The sequence below is a fragment of the Ornithodoros turicata genome, chromosome 6, assembly GCF_037126465.1.
Source record: "Ornithodoros turicata isolate Travis chromosome 6, ASM3712646v1, whole genome shotgun sequence".
Classification (NCBI taxonomy): domain Eukaryota; kingdom Metazoa; phylum Arthropoda; class Arachnida; order Ixodida; family Argasidae; genus Ornithodoros; species Ornithodoros turicata.
In genome coordinates this window covers 2,221,729-2,233,511 of record NC_088206.1, presented here as the reverse complement: position 1 = coordinate 2,233,511, position 11,783 = coordinate 2,221,729, and the positions used below count along the sequence as shown (strand labels likewise).

Here is an 11,783-nt window from a genome sequence, read left to right as displayed (position 1 = left end):
AGACTGAAAAGCGCGAGATATGTCGTCTGCTAGCACTAGCATTGATGCGAAAGTGAGACCGCAAGTTTCTAGAATCTACTGTAACGTGGACACACGTATTTGAAAAAATAATCTTTCGTGCTCGACGCAAGTAATTCAAAGATCACGCAAGCCATGCAGATTTCTACCTTTTCGCTTTATAATGCTCTCAACAAATACACCAAGTAACAAATCCGTCGTGGGGTGCCAAATCTTCCAAGTTACTCGTTTTTATGTGCTGATGATGATGCCCGCGTGTAGGCATTAAAACGTCCATCTTTTAGTTTGGTTTTCTCAAGGTATGTGAAGCCAGTTTTATCAATAGAACAGACATTGAAGTCCAAGTGGTGGAATTGAAGCTGTTCAAGGGCCAGAATGCTATAGTGCCAGGATTCGAACCTGAATCCTTTAGATCTCCGGTGGCGGTCTGCTACTGACCATATGGCACGACCACACTTGTCCATGAACTGCGATTGTTCAACTTCAGAACAAGAAAGTGTCAAACTTCCTCAGTCATCAATACATGTCTGGTGGATCACGTGTGTTTGTGTGCAGATAAAGTATAACCACATTTTCGCACATAACGAAATGTGGATATACTTTAGACATGTACACACCCACCCATATATATAGATGTACTGGCTGGAGCACGACAGTGTCCTCTAGTGCCTCTAGTAATTTGTGACAGTGCAATGAACCACTTTGCTGGGTAAATCTCCATGATCGTTCCCGGGATGCTATACCACTGGGACCTACTCGCGATCGCACCAGGTGAAATATCCTCCGTCCTTAACCTCTGGATAAAGGCGAGACGAAAGTTTTCCGGCCACACAGCGGACAGTTAGCAACACCGTTCCGGACAAATAAATGAAGAAGAGTGGTCGGGCTGCCCTATGTCAATCGACACACGTCCCCATGCGCCACACAATGAGACAAAGGAGAGATGCTAGTAACGTTAACAGCAAATAATATAATTAACGCAACAATGTCTATCTAGAATTACGAGAACACTATCAACAGCATGGTTAACATTTGGAGAAAAGACAACGGTAACATCGAAATCACAGGTCGGTTAGAGTCCTGATACGTATAAGGAAGGAAATGGAATCAAAGTCTTAGCTGATTGATGATTGATGATGGCAGTCTTCAGATGGTCCTCTTGGTGTGGCTGGTAGACAAAGTCCAAATCGATGATCACTGCACACACTTCACTTCACCAAACGATATTGACCAACCATCGCAGAGGGAATAACTGTTTTAAAATTGAATTTTGGAGAGCTGGTGCTGAGACGTCCGACTTCTGGTCACATGTTTACCGACTGCCCCGAAACAGGGGTCCTGAAGAGTTTTATTCGGTGTCGCATGGCTTTGACGTCTTTGTCAGTCGCCGACGTCGCATACCTCTGGCGCCTAACACACACTTGCTACAATGCACTTTAATTGATCACAGAAGTGGAGGGACACAACTGGTAAACAACGGAGGAGGAGGAAACCCCCAAGGTCCACCGCAGACATTGACCGTTAAATAGTTGTGGGTGTCCAAAGGGACGCTGCTACATGTGTTTTTCATACAGCTGCGAGACTTCCGCAATCTCTTGTTACACAGGTAGAAGCCCATCAAAACCCGGTAATAGGTGGCGACGACGTAAGCAGTCAGTAACGGCTGGTACCAATTTACCCCGTCTACGTGCCTGCCTAAGTGCTTGTCCCATCAAGACTGAGAATAATACTTCTATTGTACACAACCTTTCTCCGAGCAAACGGACCCATGTGTAGGCGACAATTTTAGCCACTTTGGCTCTGGCTACGCCGGTCCGGCTCCCCGGGTGTCGTTAGAACATGAGAGAAATGGCGCCGAAAAAAAAAAAAAAGGACAAAATTGCCGGATTCCGCGACATCATACATACATGGCAGATACAGCTCATTCATGTCACCTTTGTGCAAAGCAGCGCCATCGCTGCGGTCTTCGTCGCCATCGTCTTCACCATCTTTGCGGTATCTTCTGCTGATTACAGAATGGAATGACTTCGCTCTAAATGTGTTCTGTCCGCACGTGTCTCCCAATTAAAATAAGGACTAGTCACACATTATTCATTGTTAATAGTCTCTCTTCTTTATTGACAAGCATAAAAACAGAAAAACAAGTTCGGAATTTTTCCTGTTAATGAACACAAAAATTCCCGAGGCTAGTGCCGTGGCCTCCTCCTTAAAGCTTCTATCACAAACATATACGCGTTATTTATTTTGCATGATGCTTCTCGAACACAAAGAGAAAGAAAAACAGAATTTCACAAAAACTTTCACAATGTGGAAAAATAAAAAAGTTCAAAGCCGAAGATGACCTTCAAAAATGGTCTCGACTTGGCACAGGTTGCAAGTTTCTACATAAGGAAAAGGGGAAGGGAACACACTGATGATGCAACGAGAGCCACAAAAAAAAAGAATTGACAAAAAATATAACTTTCTATTCGGAATGTAGACTTTGACAGAAAAAAAAAAAGAACTCTCACACGTATATAAAGCATTATTTCCACAGACAGGCGCTCGCGTAGCTGCAATGATTCAAGTCGACTAGTAAGCGTTTGTGAGACATGCTTTCTTCCAAGTAATATATATTTACACGTGTGTGTATATATCTCGATAAATTGCCATTCTACAAAGTGGTGAGCTCGCGGTATTAAATTATATAACACGCAACGATATATATTAAAAATCAAAAACAAAATAGTAAAGGTGGCATAAAACAAACAACTACAGAGACAACACAACACTGCGCGTTGCAACAAGCTCGGACAGCCAACGTTTCCGCGTCCTTTAAGTAGTTAGTCGAAATCAAACTCTCTCTGCAGTTGTGAGAATCTTTCGGGGACAGGGGGATCCCAAGAAGAGATAAACTGCGGTGGCCATTATCAGCGCTGAAGAAAAGGGGGAGGTCCTGTCACCAGTTAGGAGTATGTCTGTTGCTGCTGCGTGATCGGCCTTCAATCACGGTCTCGGACTATTTCCGAGACTAAGAAATAACGCTGGTAGTCGTAAGATCGCGCCGACACAGTAGTAAGCAGCGAGTGGTTGGCCTTGAGTTTTTCGTTTCCTTTTTTTTTTTAAAGCAAGGTAGAACGAAGGCAACAAGCGGAATAGGATGGCCTACTTCCATCGCTCCCTCTGTCCCTTCGCTTCCCCATCTTTCCGGCCGGATGGAGTCCGTCGGACCGTCGGGATCTTTGTCTGCGTGATCGGTGTTCCCTTGATCCCGGAAGAAGCCTGCGACGATCCGCTTGGCGTACGCTGGCGCGTCGATGTTGGTGTCCGCTGCTGGCTGCGTACTCCATCAATGCTGTCGACGGACAGGTCGCTGTTTGCCCGGCTGGGCGGCCTGCTAGAAGGTCGGCTCGATGGCCGGCTTGTGGGTCGGCTTCCGGCTGCAATGTTTTCGGGAGGGACGTACAATTAGTGGGACCTCGCAGACTTCTTTCGATACTATTTTTGGAGCTTTTGTCAAAGAAATGGGAACAGTCTATCAGAGTTCACCAGGTATATCGCAAATGCACTGGCAGAAAAGAGGCGATCCAGGGGAGTTGGGCAGTACTACTACACAGAAACAGTGTCAAGTACAAAGATGCGAACTCTGGATTACAGCGCGACAGTATTATAGTAAAATACATACAATTATAACGGTAAAAAGCAACACTAAATAATACAGTAGTAAAACAACAGCAACAACAGCACAGTAGTATCACTAGGATAAGTAAAATAAACAGTAAAAAAGCATAAAGGTGTTACCAGAAATCTGAAGTAAAAAAAAAAAAAGAGTAAAAGGTGACACATATGCGTACCACTGCCGGGAGTGAGTCGGCTCGGCGTTGTCCTGGGTCGAGTCAGAGAACGAGAACTGTCCCCACTGATGTCGCTCGAAGCGTCACCTCCCTTTTGGCGGCTCAGTGGAACACTGCGTTCTGTCTTCTCTCTCACCTGTCACATAGGATAGGAACTATTCGAGCAAAACTGTCATAGCACATGAATTATGAGCCTAGTTTATGTGAATACGACTGCAAGCAGCTCGACCCCAACATGGGAGTCGTCGAACCAGGACCAGAAGCTGGACATGTGCTGGGAAATGTACAGATCCAATGTTTCATTGTTTGCAACAGAAAGTGCTGAAACGACTCAGATCCCGATCTTGTTATGCCCATGTATTGGGCATACGTGTGCCACAACTACAGGATATAAATTTTGGGCACAAAAAGCCTTGCTTCAATTGCCTTAGAGGTGAAGGAATAAAGAATCAATGAACTGGCATTTAGCATTGCATAGAAATTTAAAGACATCTCTTTCACGCTACAGGTCTGCTATGATCATTGTTCTTGTGCAAGAACGGATTATATTTGTCGCACAACCAACCACAATCCAAGACAAAAAAAAAAGGTTACTGCATCTTTAAAGGGTACCTAGCATGTAATTGTAACTTCACATAACATACTATGGTAACAAGCATGCTTCTGGTTCATTGAACAAGCCATGAAAAAACATATAATTAAGCACCCTTTTAACGAACCAGCGATTTCACATCCAATACTGAAGTTCAATGAAAAGCTTCCTACAAAAGGAACTTATTGTTTGCTTCTCAATAAAAATTATTAAAAAGAAAATTGCAAGTTCTTGTGAAAGAAGGCACATGACCACATCACAGCCCTTTACGCATAAAAGATTACCTTCTGCAGTTGTGACACCAAGGTACCTGTTAAAAAGTCACTTCCTTCTATTAAGAATAGAATTCAAGAGCACACATAAATTTAACCTATGGCAGTATATTTGCATAAACACAATATGGGGCATGAGGAAAGTAAAAGAGGGACACCAGTCAACGAATCAGAAGCAACCAGGGTGAACCAGTTGAACCTAACTTATTGATGGCAATCGAAATTACCAATGAACTCAGTAGCAAAAAGCACAGAATTCAACACTTTGAACACTATAGTGGACAGTGTTGAACACTAACCCAGTTAGACATCACTGAACACTATAATCCACATAACAGAGGACTTATTCAGACCTAATTCTCATCTAATCTATCTCAGATCACCTAATTCAATGTAGTCCAACAAAGGAATCATAAACAAAAGCCGGATAAAGGGTTAGGACAGGATGAGACAGAAAGGTTACCCATTGGTAGACAGGAATCTTTGATCCGTCCTCTGCTGGAACCGGTTTGTAAAATGCAGGACTAAATCCCTGCACCGGAAGGCAGCGCATCAGCAGAAACGGAGCTGCATGGTTGCCCAGATAGAGATAGAGAGAGTTCCAGAGAGAGAGAGACAGAAAAAGTAGTTAGTATTGATGTCGATCTCTTCGGGGGCCAGTGTTCCTGGAAGTTCTTGTTTGAGGACAACAGTGAGAAAGAAGAAGCACCGTGCTAACTCTTTACGGGTGAAACAGGTGATGGTTCCTGCGTCTGACGTGACTAGCCTTTGAGTACGGCCATCGACGATGGGACAGGGTAGGTCACATATCAAGCATCATGCTTAATACATGCTGTGTACGATCACTCGAAAAAATATCCAGTGCACGGAGAAGGCAAGGATGACCGCAGGAAAAAGGCATTATAAACGATACTGTTTGGTCCTAACCAAGAGAAAGCAACGAGCAAGGACGTTGTGATTGACTGAACAAGTAGAAGAATCAAACAAATCAGCATCAAAAGAGGAATTCTGGCAGGCAGTCAATGTAATGTCATGATTACAGTGTAGACGAACTGAGTAAGGAAGCAGAAGGAAGATCAAATCAGTGAACATAACGATTTGAAAACTGAGTACAGTTCCATTGGACAACGAGTGAGAGAACTGAATACAGTAATGTTGAACAGAAACTTACTGAACAGGAACTGTGAAAACCTGGTACTGTTGTACAGAACAGGAACTGATGAAACTGAATACTGACACAGTGAGCAAGAAATTAGAAAAGTGAACACAGCACATAAAGCAGGAAGAGAAGACTTGAGAGACCAAGAGGATACAGGAGTGATATGGAGGATATAGGAGGATACAGGAGTGATATGGAGGATATAGGAGGATACAGGAGTGTATGGAAGCACATGACATTCACAGTGCAAGAAAAAGAAAGAAAAGAAATCAATGGTGAACTTGTGGTAACACAGCTTGTCTGTGTAGCATCACGCAAGACTTACCGAGTCGCCATCTGAGCTGTGAAACATTGTACAGCCCTGGCCTAGAACGAACACACAATTTCAAGCATGTGCGCACAACACTTAATTATCCAGACAGTCTAGGCAATGATGTAATCTCGGCTACCATCGGGGAATACTGTACTATCTTTGTGCTGTGCCAATCATGCTGTGCCAAAACGAGTGTGCTGCTCCTGGTTCACATGGCCCAAGTGTTCAGATACGGAATGTGAAAACAATGAGAAATTAAATCGTCCCATAGCAGTGCAAAAGGAAACAACAGGAGTCGAGGAGCGGAAAGTAAGAAACGATGAAACCATACTGAAGCGTGTTGATATATATACTGCCATTGTGCACTTAAACATGGAGAAATAAAAACTTTTTTTTTAACAGTGTGCCTGAAGCCTGATGAAATACGAGCGTGAAGCAAGCACATTTCCAAAGGAAGTTGGAGAGGTCTGAGTGTCGCTATTTCTGGCAGTAATGATTTTCCCTGCTTTATACACTTTGTAATTTCAAGTTTCTTTGTGTGTGTGGATTTCACACTGTTTGATGGATTGGTAGAGATATTCTTTTTTTTTATCTGTGTTGTAACTAAGTGGTCTAAATAAAATGAATGTTTTCAAAACAAAGCACAGGTTTCATTGGTCCCTTACAATTTATTCGCAAGTCAGTCTTTTGCCAAAAAAATTTCGCACACTCCCCAATAGGTAAAACCCTAACGTAGAAGAACAATTCATTATGAGCTATAGAACAATCTGAAAGTGAGTTATGACGGCTAAGGCTCAGTAGTAATAATAAATGTTAATTATTGATACTGTCAGTAAGTCTACACGTGTACTTTTCTCCTAAATGTGCGGCCACCTAGTCGCACTGCCCACAAGTCTAGTTTCCCGACATTTCATCAAGCTTCAAGAAGCACACTGCCATTACATGCGGCGAGCAGTCTTGTGCACAAAACGGGACAAACCTTTGTGATGGGACCCGTAGTGGGTACCCCACCGGGACCTCGTGCAAAAGAAGAACCGCTCTGAGAGGAGACTGACGAGTTGGGACTGGGCTTGGGCTTGAACGGGGCCAGAGTCTGGCTGACGCCTTCCGCCAAAATGAACTGTTCTCGCAGCTCCAAGTTGGTACGTCCCTTGGCTGTTTGTTTGTTTGTGTGTCGGGGGGTGATTTGCAAGCGTGCACACGCAACACCACAACGCATGCAACGGAAGATGATCGGGGGGAAAAACGCAGGCAGAAAGTTACAAATATGAAATGCACGTCTGACACACACACAAACACATGCAGTTGGTAATGTTGGAGATATGTACAGTAGACTTCGGCTAATTCGTCCCCGACGGGATAACGAAGTTTTTCCCATATTACTCAAAGAACTAACAATATACCTAGGGCCTGACTTTTTAGGGTTAAACCCGTATCCGCCCGATATTTACCCCCCCGAACGAAATCTGTAAAATTCGGGTTTAACCCGAATCTACCCGAAAACATCCGGGTCGCGTGGCACACTCATAGGCGTGCATTAAAATAAAGTTTGATAACATTGCTAAACATTAGTTCCACGTTAAGACAAATTTTTATTAAACAATAAAAAATCACCCGAATACACCCGAATTCCTGACGACAGAATATGCCGTAACGGGATTTAACCCGAATACACCCGAATTTTCCAATGAAAAATATCGCCCGATATTTACCCCCCGAATTTGGCCAAAAATAAAACCCGAAAAAGTCAGGCCCTAAATATACCAGGCGCACGGTCCAAATGAAGGTCGCATTTTACTTGACAAAACAGTGCATGTTACAATTTGTTTTAAAATGTGAACGTTTGTACCAAAGTATGTGCTAGAGGATGCCGATATGCTTACAAAGAAAACTATGCGATGCCACAGTGGATGGTCAAACAGAACAATTTTGGCCATCCGAGGATTCTTGAATGTGCACTGATATTTTAGCAAACAGCATCTCATATTTAAAGTCCCTCATGGAGGACAATATGTTCCGAGTGACTTCTGTACTATGCTGCCAAGTAGCTGCCGTACTCTTGCCGACATGCAACTTCGGGCTCGGCAGGCAGACGTGTTATGAACTATATATTATGTTTTAATGCCCTTTTAGCATTGTCCTTGCGTAAAAAGTGCTACTGTCAATCGAACATACGAGAATGGAAACGGCTGAGGAGGAAGAGAGGCTTTCCTCATCACTCTGTTTTCTACAGTAGGTACAACTTGAGTCAAATCCACCAAAAGACGAGTTAACGGAAGTCTACTCTGCTTGGATGCTGGAACATGGTGTGTAACAACAACAGTAGTCAGTTTCTGTTACCTTTCTGTAGTTTAAATGAACTTGATTGATTAGTCCTCATAACTGACAGCACTCCAAATTGTGTAAATGACACAATACCTCAATGATCCAGCACCCAGGTTTACTATAAGAGCTCCTGTGATCAATGCTCCATAATACGATGGATATAGTTATATAGAGAGAGCACTTATATATATACTTGTATATTATAATTATATAATAGTGCCATTATAGTTATGTAGAGCACCAGGTGCTTATTACTATTTAAATTTTATTTCGCTGAATGTGCACCAGATACTGAGGCCCTGCAAACTTTACGTACATACTTTTTAGTTTGATACGGGAGCTCTTATGCAATGCAATGCTGTGCTCACTCAAATCTAGCAACTCAATGCAGACTGTGAATTGTTTGCTGGCTGCAGTCCATATGCCCTACTCTGTTTTTCAGCTCGTATAACCTAAACTCTATGTATGTGCCGTTTCATGATGAATTGAACCTAGTTGAGATTCAAGTCTAACAGCAACAGTTGTCATGATTTTTAAGTGCAGCGTTGATTCCAAGTGCCAATTAAATTCTAAAAAGCAAAGTTGAGGTCATTCCGATTTTAAGGGTGACTACAATTTTGAGAGTCTGCTTCGACTAACTGGTACTCTTACAAAATAGTAACTAGTACTAGTACTTGAGTACGTACTTTAACTTGGACGTTTTTAAGACTCGCCAGCTGTTTATGAGCCATTTTGGTTTCCGGACCCAACTGAATTTAAAGAACAATGTGTAATTGTTCTTTTTTCTGTGTTTCTTTGTTTTCTGTTGTTTTTTGTAATCTTTTAAACTGAGCCAAGCCTAATGGAGATGAGTGAACAGCGCAAAGTTGGACAACGTCACAGGTCGTGATTGTGAACCATTTTTGACACAACACTGCCTATGAACAACCATGCTAGTACCTCTTATCAGCTACACTCATAAACTAAACACTCATAGTCATAAACTACAATCATACTGTTCTGAAAGAATTCGAAAATGAGAGAACAAAGAATACGCATGCCTGCTTCTAATAACATGCAGCGAGAAGTACTACATAATTAAGACTTAAATTAATGTGTGAGTTCTCATGCACCATGCTGTTATATGTAACATGCAAGTGATCCGAGCCTAACTATATACTATTAAGAAAACGACAAATTGCCTTACACTCTATTTACAAGTTTAATGGTTTACTGACCTCGGCTGAGCTCCAGACAGAACTCAGAGCGGTGTAGCTACATTCATTTTTTTTTTTTTAAGAACCGGAACAGCCTAAGGCTTATTTACAGGGGAACAAAGATACAGGAAATTCTATTGTTCTAGTGGCATCTGTACAAAGGTCATTCAGGAGCCATCCGTACAGAAAACTGCTTGGACTGGCTCCGCCGAAATCTATCGATAATTAGTCGAGTTAGTAACAGTGCTTCTTCTCTCCCTCCTGGTTAGAGGAAAATGAAACGAGAGGTAGGGGAGAAAGGGATAAAAAACAGCAAAGAAGCAGAAGAAATGGTTGCAGTCACAATGTTGTTAAAAAAAGCACCGAAAGATGGATGTTGCCTTTAGAATAAAACTCAAGGTTTTGCTTTTTTTACGAGGTACAACTTCACCGAGTAATTGCAGTGTATTGCACAAAGTACCGTAAAAGCTAGCAAATACTGCACAGGTTTTTCCACAAGTCGTGTGAGCAATCTTAGCCAATTTATATTAGCCAATCAGCCACGGGATGTTTGAAGGTGACAGAGAGGAGACAGCCCCCTGCTTACGTCAGTGTATACTATTAGGCCCTTGTGTTTTCATTTTTTTCTTTTTTTTGGGGGGGTGGGGGGGTTATTTTAAGTCGGGCAACGTCGAGTGGAAAAGCAGATTTTTGGATAGAAAATATAACAGCAGAGTGCTTCCCGCATTTCAGTTGAACACAAGATGCCAAGCAGCTCTGTTGAATGTTCAGTACTTAGAGTTCTGGTGGCTGAATTTGCATTTTGACAAGTTTCTTTTCTTGTTTTGTTTTTAAATTTTGCCCTAAGCGACAATAATGCAAATCGGGGTGGTAAAAATGGGTTTTACTAAGTTTAACCCAAAACACGAGGCCCTATGTATATTAGACGTGTGTTAATTGATAGACTCCATAAAATGTCTGAACAAATATCATAGTGGGCATCATAGTGGGCATAGTGGGTATCATAGTTTTGGTGACAAAAGCGCAGCAATATTGTTCAGCTCTCACAATACTTCGATGCTATATCTCGAAAAAATATCACAGAGTAGTGACAATGACTAAATATAACAGAAACGTACGTGCAAAGAAGAACACACTTATAGTTTCAATATTTTGTCACACATATTATGCTGACACGCGATAGGTCGCATAGTGACATTAAGCTTTGCCCTGCCGATAAAAAAAAATTTAAAATTACATAGTGATCTTCCAAAAACAAGTCATGATACACTACATTGGTTCGTTTCAAGACATCCAACATTTAACATCTAGATGATCTTTCTAGGCCTTAAACATTGCTTCACATGATCAATGTCCGAGTCACGAAAAAAAAACCAAGGTGCTTTTTCATCCGCACAGTGCTCTACTTGCACGTACGTTTAACTTGGTGCATGTACAGCTCCCGTCAACTTTAATAACAACACTGGAAAAAATTCGGTTTCGTTTCAGAGCGCGATTACAGCAACCCTACTGGGGGCGCTGGGGGATGTTATGTTAAGAAAATCCTTGCGTCAAACTAACAGAATGATTTTGTTCAATAAAGATTTCCTCGTGACCCCAAGGGTTGGTGCAATCGCGCTCGGGGACGAGACCGAATTTTTTTCCCAGTGTTATTATTAAGGTTGACGGGAGCTGTACATGCCATGTGCCACATCACACAGGACAACAAAGAAGTAATAAAAATATGGGAAAGTGAAGGGCTGGTCTTACCTCGGCAGGGGTCGTTCTTGACCAAGAACTCGTCAAGAGCAACCCATCCACCTCCTACTCGTACCATGACGGTACTTCGCAGGATACGCACCAAGCGCAGCTTCTGGGACTCTCCAAACTTTAAAAGGAGAAAAATGAAGCACACGTCAAGCGCAATTACTTGTCAAAAGATGGCACCGCTATGCTGTCACACACAGAGCCGTTTATAGAGAGAGTTTGGCCATTAGGAGGAGCCTAACTTAAAGCGCGTCATGCGACGTCACGGCTGAACGACCTCCCCCGTCGTGCTCCATTGTTATCCAGTCGTCAACCTGTCACCGACGCCA

General features: G+C 42.5%; 1 protein-coding gene across 17 annotated transcripts in view; it reads right to left on the bottom strand.

Annotated features, from left to right (window-relative positions):
- Positions 1-2,105: 2,105 nt before the first annotated feature.
- The window catches only part of LOC135398808 (microtubule-actin cross-linking factor 1, isoforms 1/2/3/4-like), a 191,860-nt gene continuing 182,182 nt past the window's right edge, over positions 2,106-11,783 (bottom strand). For 14 of the 17 annotated variants that reach the window (XM_064630287.1, XM_064630298.1, XM_064630289.1 and 11 more), the window contains 4 exons: positions 11,458-11,575; positions 7,167-7,342; positions 3,852-3,987; positions 2,106-3,437 (listed from right to left, as the gene is read on the bottom strand). In XM_064630287.1, the coding sequence (XP_064486357.1) occupies positions 3,163-3,437; positions 3,852-3,987; positions 7,167-7,342; positions 11,458-11,575 (705 nt within the window). In that variant the 3' untranslated portion in view covers positions 2,106-3,162. Of the gene's footprint in view, positions 3,438-3,851; positions 3,988-5,178; positions 5,283-7,166; positions 7,343-9,689; positions 9,970-11,457; positions 11,576-11,783 lie in introns of those variants that run through there. The other 3 variants (XM_064630296.1, XM_064630297.1, XM_064630286.1) reach the window with 2 other exon arrangements.